This window comes from Epinephelus lanceolatus, chromosome 20 (genome assembly GCF_041903045.1).
Source record: "Epinephelus lanceolatus isolate andai-2023 chromosome 20, ASM4190304v1, whole genome shotgun sequence".
In the NCBI taxonomy this organism is placed as follows: domain Eukaryota; kingdom Metazoa; phylum Chordata; class Actinopteri; order Perciformes; family Serranidae; genus Epinephelus; species Epinephelus lanceolatus.
In genome coordinates this window covers 7,954,892-7,978,837 of record NC_135753.1, presented here as the reverse complement: position 1 = coordinate 7,978,837, position 23,946 = coordinate 7,954,892, and the positions used below count along the sequence as shown (strand labels likewise).

The following is a 23,946-nucleotide window of genomic DNA, read 5'->3' as shown; positions in this document are numbered from 1 at the left end:
GTGAGTATTTTGAGAAAATAAGACGATAAAGTCTTTATGGCTTGTGACACCATCAGTAATCAGTGTCTACTTGATACTCATAAGTTAAGCCTTCGTATAAACTGAAGTTATGCACAGTTCAAAAATGATCTTTCCTTCTGATTGTTTCATTTAAAGGAATTTTAGAGACATTAAGAGGTGAAATTATCCTGTGTAACAAGGAAAAAAAGTAAAAATTTCAGAAAAGACAAAAATTAAGGATGTCAATGGTTAATTGATTATTGGTGGGTTGCCATTAATAATTTAACCAACTAAAAATATATCAACTGATAATGTCTGATGCAGTAGTCAGAAAACATGCCGATTTCCTGTAGTATGCACTTGCGCCACTAGGTGGAGCCTCCCACTTTATAATGAGTCTGAGGCTGTGATTGAATAGTCAAAAGAAACCTCCTTTTCCAAGCACTTTTCCTTAACCTTACCTAACCAACCTCTTTTTAATGATTATAACACTGAAAAGACCTACCCTGCTCTACTAACAGTCTTTATTTTTTTAACCTGTTTTCATGACTGAGTCAGTTTACATCCTGGATACATCCTTCAAACACGTACTGCAGACCCTTCTGACTGCTTGCCTCTGAAATTGCTGTGTCGTTTTCCCGAAAAAAGTTATAACATTTTTCAGGGAGTGCAGTCAGTGACAGTGTGTGCTCAGTCCTAGCTCCAACAGCGTGATGGACGATCAGCAGCTAACAACAAAGGGGCAGGGCTTAACAAAGGGTCAAATGGATTTTTCTGGTTGGAAACCTCTGACCTTACAGCGTCTGTTAGGGTAATCAATACACACAGTGCCTCTCTTACATCTTCTATGCTTAACATCACCAGACATAGATGGGGCCTTCTGTCTGTACTATCAAGACTTCCTTCACCGTTGCATGTTTGTTGTTGTCAGAAACTTCTGACTGTGTCCTCTAGTGCCATCCAGTGTATGTATCTATGCCAACTTAAAGCAACACAATAGAGGATTGCGCTTTTTACCTCACGGGGTCCCCCTACAGACGAAAAACGGTATTGTCTGTTACAACTGTCGCAAAAATCTTTTTACGTGTGCATTTGTTGACAAGCCAACGATACCAGTGAACTTCCTGAAGCTGGCCGTGTAATGCGCGATCATCACGTCTTCAGAACAGGTAAAGTAGCCTTTTAGCACTTTGTACATGCATGATTAGGCTGATTGCTTTATTTATTTATTCATTTTCGAAACTCAGAAATGAGTTGCTCTCTGCATGTCAGGGCTGACCTCCTCCTCACTGCGTGCACGTGCACACACACACACACACACACAGCAGAGAGGCCGCAGTGCAGATGAAGGGAATATAACATCAAGATTACTCTAGTTGACGACAACTACGCTTGTTACTGTAAGTAAGTGCGATAAAACCTCTGCCAGCCAAGCCAATACACAGTTTGTCTTCAACAGCAAACTGTTAAAGACAAACTGAAATGAAAGCTGTCTGTATGTAGGCTAACACTTTGTCTTAAAATGTACCTGTGGCGGCCGACCGGCAGACAGTGAGTCTCCTAAGTAGAAGGTAACAGCAGTAACAGCACCAGGTCAACATTGGTCGGGCATCCCTCCTCCTCTTTCAGCTCTCGCCTTGTTCGAGCTCTTGTTGTATCGCTCTCCCGTTTTCTTTTCTTTGTCTCCTCGGACAACACTTTCACCTTCTTCCTTTTCTTTGTCGCTTCAGCCACGACAACCACGTCTAACTTCGTTCACCTCGGTTCAGCTACGCTACTCTAAAGAGAGGAGGGGGATATCACGTATGCCGTAAAGCAGGCAAATTATGTAGTGCTTTTTTTTTTGTCCGGGTTCCTACCCGAACCCCGAAACTGCATAGTGCCAGTGCAAGCAAAACAGACGCTCTCAAGCAATGACGGAGTTGTCATCCAACCTATTGTGAGTTGATGTACCATCACAAGGATCCTGGATATATATATTTTGAGGGCTCAAAAACTCCATTGTGTTGCTTTAAAGGATTCATGTGGGTAATGACGGCACAACATTTGAAATGAATGTATCTATTTGCGCATATAAAGGAAGTATAAATGAGCCTTTAGTCATGTCGTGCCAACAGATAACATTTGTTTTTAGAGACTGGTTGGTGATAAGTGATTTGTTTTTTTACAGAAATATAATCATGTTGTTTCCAGCGAGTGACTCACACTAGAGAGGGAAAGTCTGGGAGGGGTGAGGCTTCAAACAACAGACAGAGTCCAGTCTGCACACGCTTTCTGTGGTGGGATGTCAGGGCCAAAGAGAGGGGCATCACTGTCCTCTGGTCCTGAAAGGTAAAGACAGAACAAATATAAAACCCAGTTCAGGCCAAAGATTTCCAACAGGAGGACGAGTTAAAACTTGCAACTACTTGCAATGCACCAGTCTGCAACATTCTGAAAACCTGCAAGTTTACGCCACTGCAACTGGATGAGATGGTGTATTGTCTCCATAGCAACAACTCTCTGTACTTCCTCATGATTATTTTGTGGCTGAATATAATTTGTAGCTTCTTAAAGTATGAATGAGGATAGTGATAGTGAGACACTGGTTACAGCTGCACTTCAAGTAGTGATGAAATGGCATAAACATAAACAAAATTACCTGAGCTGCAGAGGGACTGCAGCCTATTCATAATAAATATGCAAAAATAATTTAAATAACAAGCGCAGTTAATCAGTCAACAGGCGTGGGGATGTATATGAAACAGGCTCAGGCTGCTGTCAGAGAATGCCATATCAAGCGAACACGCCATCTGCTGACAGTTTGCAATTGACTTGGCCAGCGGACGACAAGTTGATCGGCTTTTTGACTTGCCTTCCATTCTAAAACCAGCCATCGGCAACTTGACAAGATGAATCACAGTTGACACCATCAGCCAGCTGGAGTCGAGCTGAGACCGGCCAGTTTAAATAACTCTTCACAGAGAAAACCACAGAACGGAAAAGAAAGCAAAAGATAAAGCACAGTGGGTGACAGAGGTGATATGTGTGAGTGTGTGTGTGTACCTGTAACATCCTGTAGAAGCTGGTTTCCATGTCCTTCACCTGTTGTCTCAGCTTGCTCATCAACTCAAGAGTCGTCAGCAAAGCTTCTGCACACACCTGACTGAAAAACAAAACACAAAATTATTACTGTTTGTACTAAGGCTGCAACCACTGGAGAAGTATCAACATCTTTCACAGGCATCTGGTCAGAACTACAGCACCCACTCACCTGAGATCGTTGTCAGAGCTTGGGAGGTGGCAGGTGAGAGGGCTGTTGCTATGACAACAGGAGAGGAGGGATTCAACCTGCGAGAGGCAGAGCTGAGCACTCACATGATGGGACACCAAGGATCTGGTGGAGTCCTCAGCACACAGGAGTGGAGGAGTTAAGGCTTCAAAAATAAACACAAACAGACAAAATATAGCCACAAGTAGCGACCCTGGGGTTCAAGCCAGCATGGACTGTTAGAAGTTTGAAGCTGTGAAGGATCAGGATCTTTGACAGTTTAAAACACCTGCATTAAAGATTGGTCAATTCCAGAAACACTTTGAGGATAAACTTCAATAGGCTAAATTAAAAATATCCATTGAGTTTGGGGAAGTTTGCACAAACTTTGATTTATGGACAAATTTTGCCCCAAGCCCATACACTTGTTGTAAATGGTGGCGCCCCCTATTGATGGATTTTAAAATAATTTTACATGTGGTTAAACATTATTATTTGACATATCCTGTGAGTTTTGTTATGATTGAACAAACCAACAAAATGCATTTTTCAAAAAGTCAGAAACATCGGTGAATCTAGTCAGATGGACTTTAACAGTTTTGAGGCTTTTTGTAGAGCACATTGAGCTGGACTTGTGTGTCCAATTTCAAGTCAATCTGACTTACAGTGTCGGGAGTTATAACCTTTAATTACAGTGCCCTCATAGTCGACTGAGATCATATTTCTTGGGCAGCATTACACAAAACTTCCAATAATTGGTGAGAATGTTGTTTCTGTGATGTAGATGATGCAGGACAACCACCACTCCACCCAGCTTAGTGTTGGCAAGGTGCTGTGCCGATGTCTGGTCTGATGAAGGACCAATGGCCCAAAAAGCCTTTCTACGCTTCTTCTTCTACTGAAGAAAAAGAATAAATCTGCACAAAGACAAAAGGGTTTCAGTCACAGGGGAAGGATATTAAGCAGCAGGCTGGTGACATGTGTGATGCGGTGGCAGTGTTTTCTGAGGTGAACGTCTCCCTGTGCAGGATCAAGGCCCCTCAGCAGCCCTAACAGGACAGGAAGCAACATTTCTACGAAACTCAGCACACATTCAGACACACTCTCTGCTCCCAATGCCTCCTGGACAGAGAGAGAGGAAGCCACATGAAGGGGAAGAGAAGAGGAGAAAGTAAAAAAGTTAGCAGAAACAAATTAGACCCACAGCTAAATCAAACACTGCACTTAAACTTCAGGTCTGAGGTCAGGACTTAAAACACCATGTGAGCTGTGTATGTTTCTCAGCTCTACATGCACTGAGCCTCTTCACACTTTTCACACACCGTAGATCCATTTTCTCACACAGCTAAAAATATATTTACGACTCATAATGTTGTGGTGTGTAGAGAGGACAGAGAGTGCACAGACAGACAGACAGACATCAGCAGTGAAACACTGCGCTCAAGCCAGCCGTCGTTTGGATTTTGATACTTGGCTATTCGTGCTGTTATGGTACTGGTGCTTGGAGCTGCCAAGCCATCAATCATTACATTACATACATCAATAATTTATTAAACACTGTATACTAAATAAAGTATTTTTGAATATGTGACATCACCGAAATGTTTCTGTGTTAGGTTTGTTGAGAAGTGCAATGTATTTCTGCTCAAAACGTTCCTATGACCATATACTCTTTGATATTGTAACATTCATTCACTTTAAAACTCATAAGTTAATTAATAAAAGTTTCCTTCAGAGGTTTGGTGGAATTTCCAGTGTAATCTTGTTCAGGATGACCCTGGCTAAGACCACGTCAAATCTGAATTTACTGCACAGTTTCTGAGACAGTTAAAGGGAATGTTAGCTCAAATTACATTATAACACATTGATGATTTCCTCATATTTGAACTGTTACAAAAAGAAAATGTTGCAGTGGTCAGTGTTGGATTTCTTTTGGTCAGATCCAGTCGCAGCTGTGGCGGTAGTGCTGAGAAAGAAGCACAAATACACCAAATGATGCAGTAAAAACATGCTTTGGTGCTGTTACAAAAAAATGTGCATATAAGGGTAATGTTAGAATTTACATGCACCAGTGCATGTGCACAGGTCAACAGTGAACCAGTAAAGAGAAAGAGAACAGCACAAAAGAACACACAAGGCAAGACAAAGAGCAATGTTGGATAGGGAGGTCAGTACTTTTTTACTGCCGACCAGAATGTGTCTATACCAAAAGCTGGCATCAACTGTCTGGTCAGAATTGAAAAAAAATAAAATAAAAAAAAAAAAAAAATCAGATATTTAAAGATTAAATTCACAGTTTAGCCAGTTTATTCAGAATTTTTTTCTATGGTCATTTGTGTTTAGACAAAGTTTTTGGAGAAAAAATTATGTTCCTCAAAATTAGATATTGGAAAGTGATTATTTTGGCATCAGTGCTATAAACTGGTCTCATAATATATATATATGTATATATATATATATATATATATATATATATATATATAATTTTGGCATCAGTGCTATAAACCTGGTCTCATAAAAGCACTTGTGACAAAAAAATTCAAACAGAGGGCATCCTGGTGGAATTTAAGATGTTGACCATGTAATCACAATTTCAAGTCCCATCAGAAACTTCTGTTGTATGTCATCGCTCCTGTCCTATCTCTATCAAACAGGCAAAAATTCACAAAAATATAGATGATACATTTTAAAACAACACCCAGCCCTGACATTGAACACTATGAAGTCGAAGCCCATTTGGCATCTAGTTTTAGTTGATGCAAATCAAAGCCAAATCAAATGAGTTTTTTGCAGCATATATATAGCCAATGTAACATTAGCACAGCCACCACAGTTGATACAAACTAATGCAAAACTAAGTATAAAATACTGAATGTGCACATGTAGGTGTGTTTGATCCGAATATGGATCCATGCTTGTGTTTTTAATCAAACTGTTTAGACCATAATTCAGTGCTGCTCAGAAAGCTGCAGTAGAGTATAGTACAGTGGAAAAAATAAGCACTGTGGCTGCAACACCATTTTAAATTTAACCCGACACTGATTCAGACGACCTGAATCATTCTGAAACTGACTAATGAGGACTTACAGTGCAACTGTTCATGGTCAAACCACTACACCATGTTTCTGCTTCACACTAGCTGACTAAGAGGCCGTTTACACGTACACGGTGATTTTGATAAACGGAGACATCTTCCTTCGTTTGTGCCCTTCGTTTACACGCAAACGGAGATTTCTCCTCTGAAAACGAGTCTTTCTAAAAACTCCGGCCAGAGTGGAGATTTTGGAAAACTCCGGTTGCGCGTTTGCATGTAAACTGAGATAAACGGAGATAAACGGAGTTATAGGCAGCCGACGTCACAGTATGCGCCGGAACTTGCGCCTGTGTAAAAAGTGCGACCTATGTTGCTATGGTGACAATGGATACATGGAAGGCTTGAGCTTCTCGTTACACTGCCACCTACAGGTTTGGCATGCTCTTGTGTATATATACACGGGTAAGTGTAAACGAAGATCTTTTTGAAAACGGAGACGGTGAAATGTCCGTTTATGAAAATAGCCGGCAACGTGTAAACGGCCTCTAAGCGGACACACCAAACCGACATCAAAGAACTAGCGGTGACGAAAGCCAACTGCTGCGTCGTCTACGTTGCCTCACGTCACCCTGTGTCAGTTGCATTTGAACACACTACACAGACTACATACGACGGCCAAGTAGCATGTATGTTCTGTGCCTGCGTGACAGGGAGCGGAGTGAGAGAATGGTACATCCTGTCAGCCGAGGGGTTTCCTATCTGTGCAGCCGAGCACCGCAGCACCTCCACGGACTATTACATCCAGACGGTCCCAGTGTTTCCTCCACAGGCTCCACTTCACTCAGTTGCCCGATAAAGCTGCTGCTTCTTCTCAGTTTAACCTGAATAACAAACCAGGGCTCGGTGCTCCGGTTGGATCCAAACGGAGAGCCGGGGCTAGTTGCGAGGCTTGTGGAGGCTAACTGGCTGTGCTTCCCTTCGGTCATGCTGCGGCTAATGCTCCGCTAGCCGCTCCCAGCTAGCTACGGTTTGTTATTCAGGTTAAAGTGGAAAGAAGCAGCGGATCAGCGGGCAGCTGAGTGAAGTGGAGCCTGAGGAGGAAGCACCGGTTAGCCCCAGCCAATCAGAGTGATCTCTCTCACCGACAAGCTCCGCCGCCGATTCAACATGCTCAATCGGCTGAAAAGCCGCCAATGCCGAAGTGCCGACGGTGTGGGACACATCACAAAAACTAGGCCGACAGACGCTCACCGATGGTCCGACTTTGGCTGTCGGCTTGGTGTGTCAGGGCCTTTAGACCTCTGAGTGTCTCCTTTGTCCCAGCTGTGCCGCCATACCTCTAGCAGCTCTTTTAACAGCTGCAGGGCCTGGAGTGAGCAGGACTCAGCGCCCTCCACAGGCGAGCTCAGCCACTGCACTAGGGCGAGCCCGGACTCAGCCTTGCGTCCACCGTCCAGTCCGCCCCCCTGTCTGCGACCTGCTGCTCGGAGTCTGGGTCCTGCCGGTTTGAAAACCACCTCACACAGCGGCAAACGCAGCCCTGAGACACTGCACATGGCCAGGAGAAGCTCCAGCACCTGCAAACAACACACACAGATTAAGTTGTGATGAGGACTGTTCACAATTTCCCCACATTTTAAGAACTGAATTTAAATTGAGACGTGTGCAAATTCACACACATTTTCAAGGTCAAAATTTCAAAACTTTTCCATGACTTTTCAAGGACCCATTAAAAAAAGTTCTTGCCCCACTTGCCTTTTTTTTTCAAACATATCAGATTCAAAGTAACTATTCACACCTAATTTCAGCCAGCAGGCATACATGAAGGGAGAGACAGATTGCAGGGAAAAAAATCAAGAAATGTACATGATACACACTGACACATATTAGCCCTATGTTACATCACATGGAATGTTATTCACATAAGATTACTGTAACAATTTCATTACACAAAACAAAAGTTAAGTAATTCCATGATTTTACCAGTTCTGGAAAATGTGTTTGTGATATTCCATGACTTTTACAGGTTGTCCATGACTGTGGGGACCTTGTTTAAATTCTTTGACTACAGGTCACTTTGCATTGTTACTTTTTCATAACACCAAGTGTGACTCATCGTCTTCTTTACTATCATCTGCCTCCAGAGGTAGAATAAATAAATAAATAAATAAATAAATAGAATAAATAAATAGAATAAATATACCAAATACATTTATACAAGCACTGTATTCTGCAACAATTTTAAGGTACTTGTACTTTACTTGGCTGGTTCTATTTTATGCTACTTTATACTTCTGCTACGCTAAATTTTAGAGGCAAATATTGTACTTTTAAATTCACTATATTTACTTGATAGATTTGAAACAGGCTCAGATTACACGCACATAAGGAGAAACTTCACAGATGTGTTTCTAATCTTAAACATGTACTCATTGGAAAATTTGAAAAAAAATAATGCATCACACACTACAACTTATGATTATGATTATTCAGATTACGATTATTGTGGAGTGAGGCGTCGGTAGCACAGTGGATAGTGCTGGCGCCCCATGTACAGAGGCATTGCCTTGCTGCAGCGGGTTCGATTCCGGCCTGCAGCCCTTTGCCACATGTCACTCCCCACTCTATCTCTCTCCCCATTTCACACTGTCCTTTACATTAAAGGCAAAAAAGCCCATAAAAATAATCTTGGAAAAAAAAAACATTATTGTGGTGTAATATTAACAATGCTTTGTTGTGAGAAAAACAGGCAGAAGGCTGAATGAGACTGGATGAGAAATTGGTTGAGGAGAAACGCTCAGCACGGGATCCTTATTCTTCAGCAAGAATTTGAGAGTTTCAATATTTGTCAACAGTAGTGCTTGGCAACAACATCAGCTGCTCTGTACCGATGTAATCATAACTGTAATCAGCCAGATTTTAAATCAGCAGCCCTGATGAGTCTGCGAGCAGTTCAGGAAACTTGAGACTGGATCTGTAAATCTCTCACCATTACCAGATAATCTGAGCCAAACATCAGTATTGACCAAGGTCTCAGACCAGGGGCCTGTATCACGAAGCAGGATTTTGTCTTAGCGAGGTAACTTCAGGGTTAACCCTGGGTTTTCGGTCTCACGAAGCCGGTTCAGTTCTTAACGGGGTAGATCACCATGGTAACTTACTCTGAACGGCTATCCTGCTCCGGAGCAGGGTAAGTTCAGGGTTGAATCTGATCCTATAAAAAGCACCACCCACTGGCCAATCAGCTGTTAGGAAAAAAATGACTCCGCTGACAGAAATGCAGCCCAGTCATGACGGGAAGTTTAATTAATTTGATTGATTTTGATTTGAAAGTTTATTTTGAACCTTAAAAAAGAAAAGAAAGCAACAACAACAGACAATGAAAAGATTGTTCAAAAAGGAGTGGAAAGAAGTCGAAATTTCATCCCACCCCTTCATAAGAAAGAAACTGATCATTTGCGGACACTTAATATATTAGTGCCAACATTTTGTTTTGTTGGAGGAAATGCTCCCTGTTAAAGGTAATGGGCCTAATTGACAGCTTTGCTGCTGGAAATGTGGAAAGTAGCCTATCATGTCTACACTTCATGGTGTTTGAGGGATTTTCCTTTTTGTTTTTTAAAGAGGGAGACTAGGTATATTTTTGCGCAGCTGTTAATTTCTAACACAGCTCAATATCAGGATGATTTTATTCAGACTATCAATTTGGTGTTGATATGATTTAATTGTGGCGTCAGCTTTAAGCTTTATTGTAGCATATATAACGTTATGACAAAGAAGACCAATTTATCAGACGCAATGATGTTAGACGATAATTGTAATACACGCAATTCATCTGTGCAGCATTGATTTCATGGGATTCAAGGGTGTGATCAGTGTCAGATGTACAGGTACAGGTACTGTAGCTACTTGAACCAGTGATGAGTAATTTAACCTACACATAATTTTATTTGCTACCTTGTTTTGTCTTGATTTTTCTCTCTCTCCTCCTCTCTTTCTTCTTTCCTGACTCATTTTTTTTTCTTCTCTATCATGTGATTTCATTGATGTTTTGACAGGGGAATTTCTTTGATAAGCTTTTAGTGGCTTCTAACCTCTCCGGTACTTTTCTTTTTTTAATCTTGTAAATTTTATACTGTCTGTTTTTAACATTATGTGCAAATAAACTAATCTAAACTAAAAAAACATTATTCATCCCGTTATGCGTTGCCATGCATGTTTCCTCCTCCTGCAGCTGCCACGGTGTTGGCCTTTTCTGTAATGTTGCTCTTCTCCTCCTCATATTTTAGTAGAATTAATCTCTGATCCTCACGAGAAATACTTTTTTCCCCTCACATACGGCGCTCTGTGAGGACGCTCAGTGACGCTGCGCTTCTCTCATGATTGTGATTGGTCCACTGCGTGCGCGTTCACAGCTCTTGATAAAGCAACACTGGGTTGAGTTACCGAGTTGATATCCAGCGTCGTGATACCGATTATCCTGATTGCCATTGTCAGGGTTAGTCAACCCAGGATAGGTCTGGGTAACCCAGGAAAGGTTGATCTCGCTTTGTGATACAGGTCCCAGGTATCCCCTCCGATTATCAGGAGGGTGAGTTGGGGATAAATCTGCCCGGCTTTAGTTACTTTGCAGACTCAGATTATTTATAAAAAATTTATATCAAAATAAGTCATGATGCATGAATGTAGATTAAACTACCCCTCAGTATGTTAATAAATTAAAATGAGCTCGACCTTTACCAGCTGCACCACTTAAATTATGAACATATGAATGCATCAATAATCATAATACACTAATGTAACATATTATCATGAATTATTACTTTTGGTACTTTAAGTGTATTTTGATGCTTCTGTACTTTTACTTACGTAAGGGTATGAATGCAGGACTTTTACTTGTAACAAAATCTTCTACCAGTTTTAGGACATCTATGCTATACATTATTTAGTTGGGTTTTTTTTTAGTTTTTGAGTAGAGTTAAACAGCTGTGTGCTACAACCTAAAACTATCAGCATGTGGTAGGATGAAGTTGGACATTGTTGATTACAAGCTACAGGAGAAACCTTTTTTTTGTACTATCACATATTTATTTTTTATGTATTTTTATTTCATGTATTTTTATTTATTTGCCTTGTATGTGCATATATTGATATAGTTATCTATTGTTTATGTTTTTTGAAATCTAATGAAGATAGTATATTACAAAAAGGCATCCTGGAGGGCTACAGCTTAAAGACTGAGTGTGAAATAGCAACTAACATCAACTATCTGGCCGTAGACCTTTGTCACCCCCTTCACTGCTTATTTCCTCTCACTGCTCTAATGTACTCTATCTAATGAAAGCAGAAAAAAAACACTTTTACTAACTCTCTTTTACCACAAAAGGTCAGTAGTTACTGCTCAAATAAACATGATTTAATTCACAGCATAACATTCTAACCATAAAACACAACTGACACATTTTCGACAGCAGCAATGGTTTTCGTGTCTATTTGTGCTGTAGGAAAGTTGTATAATGGGGTGTGCACCTTTGCTGCAGAGTCGGGGTCTTTTGATTGCAGCAGTCCTAGAAGTTGAGACACACATGCTGAGAAGTGCTCATACCTTGAAAGGAAAAAAAGAAGGTTTTAATTCACAGTCAGGTCAACAGAGCCTTAAAGAAAACACTGAGATTAAGCGCTCTATGTTAGAAACGTACGTGTGTGTGTGTGTGTGTGTGTGTGTACCTGGTAAGGTAATCTGCTATCTTGGGGTTTTTCAACAAATCAACCAAAAGGTCGACAGAGTATTTTCTTGTCACAGTGCCGTCGCCGTTCACAATGATGTTGAACACAAGCTGAAAAGTCTGGTGGATGTTCTTTGCATCAAAGAGCTGATGGAAAAAAAACATATAGACACGAACAAAGAAGATGAATATGACTGGCATCAGGGGATACCTTGTAGTTTTGTATAATCCAGCGGATCTGAGCTGACTCTAGGGCTGTTGCTCAAACTACAGATTGTACCTCTGCATTTTCTTTTTTTAACACTTTAATTTGATTGTTTTTACTAAAACCTTATTAAAGGGTAGAGAAGAAAAAAGAGTATAAAACAAAACAAAAAATTAACAAAAAGATCCAGATTGCCCTGTCTCACAAAACTTGCTCATCCCTGTGACATATTCAGTGGTTTAGTCTCTTATGTTGTTTGACATGCAAACGTTGCCCATCTCTCCCATTCCTCTTGACATCTCTCCTCTTGAGCTCTTATCTGATCAGTCAACAGTTCCATATCATATATCTATTTCAAAATTTTTAGCCATTTATCTTGCGTTGGTGGTTCTGCTTTGTACCATTTCTTTGTGGTGGCCTTTTTAGAAGCTGCCAACACGATTTTCAGTAGATACCTGCCCTCTCTTAACCCAAGTCCTAGTGTCATATAACCAAAATACAATACCATGCATGATCTAGATATGCCATAGCCTAGAATTTTGATAATAACTGTACATACATTTACCCAAAACTTAGTCTCGCGTGACCAGCCTCCCTTACTTCGGAATGGGAGTCTGGGGACATTTGTCTTTCGTTCTGTAATAGAAATGGGTGGGGACATCCAGACCACGTGACGGCGTTGCCATAGGTGTGGCACGTGTGTTACATGTAACAGAGATGTTGCAGCTCTGCAATATAGCAGGAATCAAATGAAATCACATCCATTTTAATCTCTTCTTGCGATGCACTGAACACTTCCTTTTCTGTTGTACTACGGACAACAATTCGGGGAACAGCAATTCGGATGTAGGCGGGTGTAAGGCAAAGCTAATCAGCCGTTGTACAAAAAAATAGTAAATCCCTGTGCACAGCGGCGCAGTGCTTCTTCTAGGTGCCAGCTGGTGCAGGATAAATCACAGTCAAGAGTTCAAAAACTTCCAGCGCACAGACAGGAATGCTAGAGTAGATATTGTAGATTGTGGAATAACCTTTGTAACTTCTGGAGTATCTCCTCTTTTGTTTATATCTCTTATATTGGCCCACTTGTTTTTGATATGTATTTCTAAAAAATGTTTCGACTATTTGACTATTTATACTGTACTCACTCTCCCCTGTTTATATGAGTTGGTACAGCCAGATTATGTATTTTGCATTTTTATATCTCATCATTACAAGTATGTATAAACAATTTTTTTTTCTCTCTTTTTTGATCTATACTATTTATATGGTTCACACTCTACTTCAAAATTAGAGTTGAATCTTGTCGGATGATGAACTGTGCAATTGTAAAGTATTTTCTTGTATCACTGTTTTGATATCTATTTCTATTTATATTGTATGCACTCTCCCTTTAATATTACAGCTAGGTTATGTACTTTGTATTTGTTTCTCATTGACTGATTGTCTGGTTGTTACTTGCCCTGACTATTTAAGCACACACCTGATGACAATCAAGAGCGAATCTGATGACGCAACAAGCGAAACTCGTTGTTCGCTCCTTTTGTTGTTAAACATTTTTGAATAAACTTTGTGTCAATCCTGATATTCTAGTGTGCGCTGGAAGTTTTTGAACTCTTGACTAATCAGCCGTTGGTCGAGGAAGTACGGAAGTACACGGATTTGGATGCAATCACATCACTGCCGCTGGGAGCCAGCGCTAGTTCTATTACAACCTTCCTATGGGAATGTCCACAGACGACAGAGTCAGCCAGCGTGCTGACGTCATCGGCGTCTGTTTAAGAGACTACCCAAAACTGTACAATTTCAGGACGGAGCCAAAACACATGAGTATGATTTAGGGCTGACCCAAAAAATCTGAAGCTTCGAAGCTTCGTTCGATGGCACGGGATTCGACTGTGAAAAAAAAAAAAAATTCAAAGCTTCTGCGCTTTTTTTTTCATTTATTTGGAGGAGGACTTAAACGCAACACTCACCCCCACCAGTCCGATTCTGACAACAAGCGCACTCAGAGCTGGCAGATGTGTGGTTGCACTTTAAAATATGCCCTGACAACCCCCAGAAAGCAGAGTGCCAGATTTGCCAAAAGCAACTGGCATATCACAACTCAACAACAAATTTGGGAAATCACTTGAAAAACGTAAGTAGTAATTAAAAAAGAAAAAATCTCTGACAAGGAAATAGAAAGCCCGACGCACAATGGAGACCTGCTATTATCCTGCTTGAACACAGACGACTAAATTCTTTCAACAATGTGACTCAAAATAATGATAAAATAGATTTTATTGATGTAAAATATGCATTTTCCAGTTCCACCGGTCCGATCTGAGTCTGGTGTCAGAGACACTTCTGATGCTCTGAGCTGCGCATCTGTTTGATTGTGCTGCAATGTGCGCCGAGGGTTTTAATTTAGTGTTCAATCAAAAGTTAAACACTACTTATCACCGACCATTAGTGTTTTTTCGTTTGTGAATATTTTTATCTTAATTGTAGTGTTGGAAGAAACTACGTTTTTGCCATAATTTTTTTTTTTTTAACCCCCTCCCCAAACGAGCTCCGAAGCTTCGAATGTCCATAAATGGATTCGAAGGTCAGCCCTAGTATGATTTACTGCCCCACTTCTCCTCCAACTTGGTTGTGCTATAGACAGATATTTGCTCTTAATTCATGGTGTAATAAAGAATCTAATTAAATTCTTCCAACAGTATTTTCTCCAAGCATGTGACGATGTTGTAGACTGTTGTGTTAAGGGATGTCCCAGATAAGGCTTTTTGCTCCCGTCATTTAATATTCATTTACTCATTTAGTATTGAGAACCTGCCGATACCGAGTCCTGTTACTGTGTTGCCTATTTCTTGCCTAAAATGTCCTCAGAAACATATTTTAGCTAACTGCCATATTGTTTTCTGTGCCAAAACAACCAAGTGACATTACATCACCAGCCCGCATGAGTGTTAACTTAATTGGTCCGGTGTGGCACAGTAAATTTTAGCAATTGTAGGTTTTCTACCTCTTGAGCAAATGCAAATGCCACAGCCCTTGGTCTCTGGTCATATGGTGCCAGTTTCAGAAGGATGTGTCTTTCTACTTCATACACAGACTAATTTTATCAAAAGCTCATATTTCCAGCTGTGAAATACTTCCTTAAGAAATGTGTTTACAACAAGTTTGTTTATTTATTTTCACAGTGGAAATAAAAAACTGATGTGAAAAGGAGAACAAACAGAAAGATGGAACCAAAAAAACCCGTCATTTACCAAAAAACCAAACATATACTAAAAAGAAAGGAACTGCAAATTAAAATGAACACAATCACTTTTTGTCATGAGTGAGAACTATACAATGTTAATAAGTGGTTTATCTAAAGGGTTGCAAAGTCCTACTGGCCGAACAGCATAGATAACTGTAGATTGTGACAGGGCAACACTGCTAATTGACAAAAAGAAAACAGCAGTATTTTAACATACACTGCCATTCAAAAGTTTGCAGTCTCCTGCCACAAAAGCTTGACTGTGTCCAGTCAGATATGTGAGATGATGTTCTTTGATGCTTTTTGTAGACAGTCATCTTTACAAATAGATGTTATTTAGTATGAAGGGTTTGTTTTGTACATGGAGAACAAAACACTGCACAATGGTTCAACCAGACTGACAACTGAAAGAGACAAAGATCTCTCTGAGAACAGCTGCATAACAATGGAAGAAATCAGAAGTCACTGGTAAAAGAAACTTAAAGCTCAGCATCAAAAGGGGCAGATTTAATTAGGAACAGATTCATGATTCAGTGTCAAGTGCACAGTAATGCCTGTAACAAGCTGGAATTAACTTAAGCTAAGCTCTTCTTCAAACGACACTTTCAAAACAGGTCAGTCCAGAGTGAGCACTGTTTGAATATGAGCTGAACATACTATAAGCTGATAAATCACAGTTTAAACCTATTCAATCTAACCACTGAGCAACACTGCAGAGGGCCCACAGAAAAACAGACTAACTCAATATTTTGAGCCCAGCTGCACCGCTGTGGTTCAATAATTATATAAATTTGAGCAGATCCCACCTGCAGTGTGTGTCTCCCACCTACCTTCTCTCCAACCCTCTCATTCAGAGTGAGGCTGGCCAGGATGGACAACGTGAAGATCACCACAGTCAGACTGTTGTGAGCCAGGAAGTTGATCAGAGTACGGTAGAATGGCTTCACATTGTCCTACGTGAATACAAACACACATATTAACACACAAGAAAAAAGCTGACGTACTCCAAATACACATTTTCCTGTCACTTGGCTGACAGCAGATATTAGATTTGTAAAAAAATGTTGCACTGAAAAGTAAACGGGACTGCAATATTGGTACTGATCCCTAAAGATCCAGGACCTACATACTGGCTGGATATCCTTTTCTGTTACAGTAAAAACATGCCAGAGCATGTGAGTGGCTCGGGGAGTGAGAGTGGATGGATTTTGGATAAAGCACAGAGCAGGTTCTTTAAAAAAGTTGAAGTGTCGCCTTATCTACTGCTCCATCCCTCTCCATATTGCTCTGGTAGTGCTCAGACCATTAATTTAATCAGACGAATCTGCTGAGCTTGTGTTTATTTTTCTGGTTTGTGTTTAAGCCAAAATCAAAACACAACAGTTTTTTGGGGTTTATTTGGAGCGAGCAGTGAGCAATTTCAGTGACGCAGGGAAAATCTGAGGTGAGCGTGGAGCGATATCCAGCACAATGGCACTCAGTGGGGGACCGGAGAAAACAAACAGCAATGTAAGTGAGATCGGAAATTCTCTCTGCTGCACTCCGCTCACATGCTCTGCAACATGCAAATACAGAGGGAAATTACAGATAGAAACTTGAAAGAAAATTGCACCCGCTCATTTGAAATATTTCTTTGTCCTCTGACATGACTGGAAACTGAAACTTCACTCAGCCTTTATTTCTTATTCCATTGTTTTTCTGTTGTTGCTTGTTTTTGTTTAATCTCTATACTTATAACAAGACAAGTCAGATTTATTTCTTAAGCACATTTGAAAACAACCCACGTTGATTAAACTGCTGTACGCCACCACAGCCGGTAGCTAAAAACCACAAAAAAAAGACAAAAGGATTTAAACGCTACTGAGTAACAGTATGTTTTTAGCGTGGACCTAAAAGAGTCAGTGGAGGGACAGATCTAATAGGGAGGGGGATGTTGCTGTTTACAGTCTATAGGCTGCAATAGCAAAGGCATGGTCAGTCCTGAGCCTTACTTTAAGTTCACTGGACACACAAAAACCTATAGTCAGCTAACCTGAGGGGCCTTATAGACAAACAGGAGAACTTCGCAATCAATCTGGACCGTACTGGCAGTCAATTGAGGGAGGCCAGAATCGGGGTAATATAGTCCCTCTTCCACGTGCCTGTCAGGAGCCTGGTGGCTGCATTCTGGATGAATTGCAGGTGGGAAAGGGATGACTCACTGACTCATCCCAGTGTACAGGAAGTTGCAGTTGCCAAAGAGGATATAAAGGTGTGGATGACTTTCTAAAAGATCTTTGAATGAGAGAAAGGACTTGATTTTGGCAACAGTACAAAGCTGGAAAAAGTTGGCTTTTACTCCTGCTTGAAGGCAAATCAAATATCACACCAAAGTTTTTGACATGGGGCTTTTATATGAATTTTTAAGTTCATTTTCTGCAGGCCTGCATTGATAATCAATATAACAAAAGCTGAGGTTTAAAAAAACAGATAAATTAAAAAGCCTTATAATGTTGTTTGCATTTCTGGAAATCAGTTTTCCAGAGTCCAGAGTGACGTCTTCAAATGTCTCATTTTGTCTGATCAGCAGTCAAAAACCCAGAAATTAATATTTCATTGACTATCACCTAAAAGCAATAAATGCAGCAATGTTTTATTTCTTATTTCGATTATTAAAACAGTTCCAAATTAATGTTCTGATGATGTACTGATCAGTTAATTGTTTTAGCTCTACACTTTAGTGTTCGGCAGATATTATCTGTTAACCATTCTGTGATGCTGTCAAAATAAAATGCTATTGAACATGTTCATTCTCATCCTCACACACAGATAGTCATTCAGTGTTAATAACTGTATTCAGTCAGACTCACCAGAGACTTGATGTAACTCTGCACTGAGTGGTTGTCTCGACACAGGTTGGCCATGAGGCCAAGGCATGGCATGATGATGTTGTCATTGTGAGACTGGCTGTGGCACAAGACCCAAAGTAAAATGGTTACGTGAATGTCAAAAACACATCCGTTATTCATTAAATCATATTGACAGGTGGGATACTTACATGTTAGTCATAAGAAAAGCAATGAGCTCATGGATGTAGTTTGTAGACTGGAAGACGCGAGCGTTGTAAGTCAGTTTCTGCAGCACCTGCAAACACTAAATGATACACACGAGGTGGCATTACAATTAATTATCTATTACTGAATTTACCCTGCAAATGTCTTTTTTTCTGTTTTAATTTAATTTAATTTTAATTTTTATTTTAATTTTATATACTTTATTAATCCCAGAGGGGAAATTCAATTTTTCACTCTGTTGTCAATTACACACAGGTCCGAACACACACATGCACAAACTGGACCTATACATGCACTAAGTGGAGAGATGTCAGAGTGGGCTGCCCATGACAGGCGCTCCGAGCGGCTGGGGGGTTCGGTGCCTTGCTCAGGGGCACCTCGGCAGTACCCAGGAGGTGAACTGGCACCTCTCCAGCTACCAGTCCACGCTCCATATTTTTGGTCCGGATGGGGACTTGAACAGGCGACCCTCCGGTTCCCAACCCAAGTCCCTATGGACTGAGCTACTGCCGCCCCTAAACTATGCACTATTGAGATTGTACCTCAACCATAACCAACTGTATCTGGATGTATGTTCTTTTAGTAAAATAGGAGAACTACTGTCTTTTTATAGTAAAACAATATTAACTATATTGCTCAAAGCATAGTACTTAAAATGTACATTGAAAATATAGTGTACACACAGCAGAGAACACAAGCACTTGATGACCCACATGGGAAACACTAAAGAAAAAAAGTTGCCACCTTTTATGTCCATGTCTAATCAGTGTTGATGGTAAATGATTTTGATTAAAGCGATAGATTCCTCAGTGGACTTTGTGCTATATTTGACAGAGAAAGCTGAGTTTGCAGTTGCAAAATCTGTTGTCTTTCCTGTATCTAGTGTCATCATTTCATGAAACGCTGACATAGTTAGAGGCAGAAAGAACTACAGGTTGGATTTGGCCTCCAAGTAGTCAAGGAGCAAGCGCTAGATGCCGCTAAAAAAACCCAGAACATCCTTGTTCTCTTCACTTGTATTGTAAACTAGCTACATTTCCAACAGCTAAAATGGCAGCCCAAAATATGAGTGCAGAGGATATTATGTTATTAGAGCCAGAGTACATAGCTTAAGAAATCAGCAGAGAGAAGCCGAGGTTGCAGCTGCATTGAGTGAGAGAGGGTATGTCTGCCGAGGATTCTCCAGAACCTGAGCTGCCGAGAGCAAACACCAACTGGTTGGGCCTTTGCTCAAATTGCCCTCAAATGCCAATCGAAAATTAATCATTCTGCTGCAATGAATTTCAGCGTGGGCAGTTTTTTTTGGATGCTGTCGACGACGCTGGATGAGCCAGTGTGTGCGTTACTATGCATGACAGTTTTACTCCTCACTTGGAAAGAGGTGTGCTGGAGACCTTTTTTAGGACCCCGGAGACAAACTGAGAAACAAACTGCTTTTATTGTGAAACAAACTGCTTTTATTGTGAAAGGGAGAAAATGGAAGGAGTGAAGTGGAAATGTGCTGCCATGGACAATGTGAAAAATAATAAATGGTGTTGATTCACACTGGTTCAGACTATGAAGCCTGTGCATTTTGTTACCTGCAGAAGAATAGGTTCAACCTCAGCTACACTATGTTTTGGCCAACAAAGTAACAGCTTTAAGCTAGTAGCTCGTGCACAAGGCATCCTGGTACATGTAGGCACTGTCAAACACGACTCAGGGAGAAGGAGGACTCAGCTGGACATCTACATAAAAGGTGTCACATTTTCCTTTAAAACCAACTGCAGAGATGGACTCACCTGCAGCACCAGGGGCTCTCCTGGTGTGGTGCTGTGGCAGTGGATGACAGACGCCAGAGTGCTGCTGAGGTTGTAGATGCTGTGAAGAATCTCCCGACTGTCATCATCACAGGCTGAAAGGGAGAACACACAGGTGGGGAGAAAAATAAAAGTTTTTGTTTCAGAAAGAACTCTCAGTTCAGTTTTTTTGCCTCAAGGAATTTAACGCTTGACAGTGCTGCTTTATACCTTCACACTGTCTTATTAAAGCACAGCAGTGATCTTTTTAAAAGGTCACTGTACATAAAGGAAACAGAACTTTTGCTTACATACTTCAAGGTAATTTGTATGTACCAAATAGTTAAGCTTATGACCCACAACTCCTCTTTAATTAAGACTCAGTGACACTGTATGTATTCAATCTCTTTGTACTCTCAACTGTATGCTTCTAGTCCCTGCTGAGCTGCTGACGTTATAAGAATCACAGCAATACCCTCAAAGCAAAATGGAGACCCATTGCTATTTATGAACCATCTGATTTAATGATTATGTGTGACCTCAATCCAGCAGCAGTGAGATGTGTCATGCAAGCGAGGTTTATAGGTGACTGTGAGGTAGGTGTCAGTGTGAGTGTGAATGGTTGTCTGTCTCTGTGTCAGCCCTGTGACAGTATGGCAACCTGTCCAGGGTGTACAGTGCCGTGCCCCCCCCCCCCCCGTATACAGGTGCACTCTACCTAGTTGTGACAGCAGGGAAATGATGGAGCTTGTGAGGGTCAGGCTGGTGTATGGGTTTCCAGCCAGCTCAACCAGTCCACTCACACACTCACGGGGCAGAACCTGGCCTGAGGACAGCAGCTGGTCACATTTAAGACCTGACACCCCCTGCAAACATACATACATATGTAGGTAAACTTTAGGCTGCACAGTGTAAATTCACACACAACATTTCAACCAGCTTTCAGAAAAGCTTCCAACATCCCTACCAAAGTTTTGACTTGTTCTCACAAGGCTAAACAGATTTTTGTTTTGGTTTGACCCTAATCACACTGTGCTGTGCTTTGAGAAAGCACTTTCAAGAAAGCAAGTCAGCACTTTCTTTTCACCACCTCATTCAATTCTCATACTTGTTGTTGCTATCTTCATTACATTCATTTAGCAGATGTATTTCTCTAACACAACTTACAATAAGAGTATTCAACCATGTGGGTACAACCCAAAAAATTGCAAGAATCATGCAAGTACATCAACTTCACAGGGTTCCCACAGTTCAAGACAATATAGATTTAAGACTTTTCGGTGCCACACAAATTCCATTGAAGGAAAAGAAACAAACCAACATAAACCAATTGTGTAGGGTTATGGAGGTTTTTCTAACTTAAAATATGACACTTTCCTCACATTGCGAAGATGAGGGTAGAACAGAACTGGAAAGTACCTGCCAACAACTGTTTGTTGGCAGGTTTTCTTGGCGATTTTATGTTTTGTTAATGTTCAGGCACTTCCTTGATTCCCAGCAGAATGATTCAGTTTCTGTGAGTTCGCAAAACTTTTTGCATAAAACACATCAAGTGTTGTATGTGTTGCCTTGAATCGGTTTCGGCCAGGCCCCAAAATCTTGGGCTAATGGCCACTTCCCCGTGTCATCCACATTACAGTTACAGCTAGCTAGCAGACAGTGGATCCTCTGCTCTGGGCATCTTGGCCGTAAACAAAATATGATTGTTGTTGATTCGCTGTCCTGATTTGTATGACATAACTGCACGAGGCATGTGGTAAGTTATTTTTTAAAAAATACACGTTCCCAATTATTTAGAGACTTTACAACATTGCAACATTAGAAAATAAGATTCATAAAAGCCTACTTTCCATGTCTTAGCATATTGAAGACTTTTGAAAGATTGATTTAAGACATTTTAGTACCAATTAATGTCTTATTTTTAGATTAATTAATTCAATGCCTTTTAAGACTTTTTTAGGATCACAGGAACCCCTTACTTCATGTGATATACTGACCTACTTCAAGTGCTACATGCAGATATAACAGAGAAAGTTGTTGTTGTTGTTGTTTAACCAAGCTACGAAATGATTTTCATGCACATTTTTTGGTAGGGAGGAAGTCCGAGGTTAAGGAGAAATAATTAGGGGTTCTTACAGTAGCCTATATAGGTCATCTGTATAATTATATGGCAATGTTTATATCAGGGATACTCAACTTGCTTGTTTAAAATGCTCTCCCTTTTAAACACACTTGATGCCAGTTTACTGCTAGAATATGTACATTGTTTAACCTCTGATTTTCCAGCCTTGTTGGCATATTCCACCACAGCCTTGTGTCCCTTTTAACTCTGAGACTAACCGTGTTCCCCTTGTGTATGTTCATCAGCTCACCTCCACTTGTTCCTGCAAGTGGGCTGCATTCTGCGCCGTCCTGCTGTCTCTATACTGCTGGACAGCCAGCAACAGAGACTTTAAACGTGTAGTTGTGTCCATCCTGCAGAACAGACGTATTATCTTTAAGGTTATAATGATGAGACGTCGCACTATCTCGCAAAACTGCTTTCAAAGCAAAGTAACGTCCATCTTGAAGTTGCTAACGCTACGCTAGCTAACAAGCTTACCTACAATGTCACAACACCAAAATAAACAAATTCAAAAGTGGCTTAACATTATATAACGCTGCTTATAAATTAAATCAATTCACATTAATCATGTTCGTGCTTGTTGGTTTGTAAAAAACTACCTATAGTGATTCCTCTCCCCCAAGAAACATCAACAACCGGCGACGCAGCAACTACTTCCTCCCGCTTCCAGCTTCGAACCGGGAAGGAGCGGACCATGTCTGAGCAAGGGGGGTGAAGGCCAGGGTAAATGTACAACGGTAAGGCTAATTTTCATTTGTGTATTATATAAATGAATAAATACTGATGCCGGATTGGTTATGCCTTTACATCAAACAACACGTTAGAGTTAAGTGTAAGTTCTTGTTCTGTCTAAATTGAGCGAACTAAAAGTACGTTCTCCTCTTTTACATGTCTTGGGCGAGGCCACGCAAGACAGACGTAACGAAAGGGGGAGGAGCAAGAACCGGCCGTTGCAAAAAATTAAATGAAATAAATAAATTAAAATAAAACGAAAAAAAATCTAATAAAATAAAATCGAATTAAATAATAGAATATAATGGAATAGAATAAAGGTGGTTTCTTAAGGTTATGTTTTTAGAAGTTTTATCAGTATTGTTCAGGTAGTGTAATGGAGACCAGGGGTTCCATTACCAAAAGGGTTTACTGAAATCTATGTGGGATGAATGGATTTTTATTTAGTTAAACGTGGTAACTTTCTTTGTTTGGGTAGTTGCAGATCTGTGTCTTCTACAGTTATTAGAGGCAGCCTATTTCACTACAGGAAAGATAGCCTTTTGATAAAACTAGGATGTATATGCAGTAGAATGACACAAATACCTTAGAAAATAAATTGGTGCTACAGAACAAGAGAGGAAAAATCACTCTGCTCAAGAGAGAGAAAATCTACAACTACCAGAATGCACTGCGCTGCACCAGACCAGTAAATGTTGAACATGTCTGTCTGAAGCAAAGAAGCAATCTTGTATTACAGTTTCTGAAAACGTTTGATACTAACATATGTTTTTAAAAACACTGTAGGTGAGAAGAA

The 23,946-nt window shown here is 40.5% G+C and overlaps 1 protein-coding gene across 1 annotated transcript in view; it reads right to left on the bottom strand.

Annotated features, from left to right (window-relative positions):
• The window catches only part of cip2a (cellular inhibitor of PP2A), a 29,490-nt gene extending 6,216 nt beyond the window's left edge, over positions 1–23,274 (bottom strand). The window contains exons 1-14 of the mRNA XM_078162700.1: positions 23,018–23,274; positions 22,666–22,768; positions 21,012–21,159; positions 20,297–20,409; positions 18,500–18,594; positions 18,312–18,408; positions 16,293–16,415; positions 12,012–12,157; positions 11,814–11,889; positions 7,622–7,861; positions 4,210–4,372; positions 3,254–3,401; positions 3,046–3,145; positions 2,206–2,324 (exon numbers count right to left, since the gene is read on the bottom strand). Coding sequence (XP_078018826.1) covers positions 2,206–2,324; positions 3,046–3,145; positions 3,254–3,401; positions 4,210–4,372; positions 7,622–7,861; positions 11,814–11,889; positions 12,012–12,157; positions 16,293–16,415; positions 18,312–18,408; positions 18,500–18,594; positions 20,297–20,409; positions 21,012–21,159; positions 22,666–22,767 — 1,670 coding nt within the window. The 5' untranslated portion in view covers position 22,768; positions 23,018–23,274. The remainder of the gene's footprint in view (positions 1–2,205; positions 2,325–3,045; positions 3,146–3,253; positions 3,402–4,209; positions 4,373–7,621; positions 7,862–11,813; positions 11,890–12,011; positions 12,158–16,292; positions 16,416–18,311; positions 18,409–18,499; positions 18,595–20,296; positions 20,410–21,011; positions 21,160–22,665; positions 22,769–23,017) is intronic.
• Between the last annotated feature and the right edge of the window lie 672 nt (positions 23,275–23,946).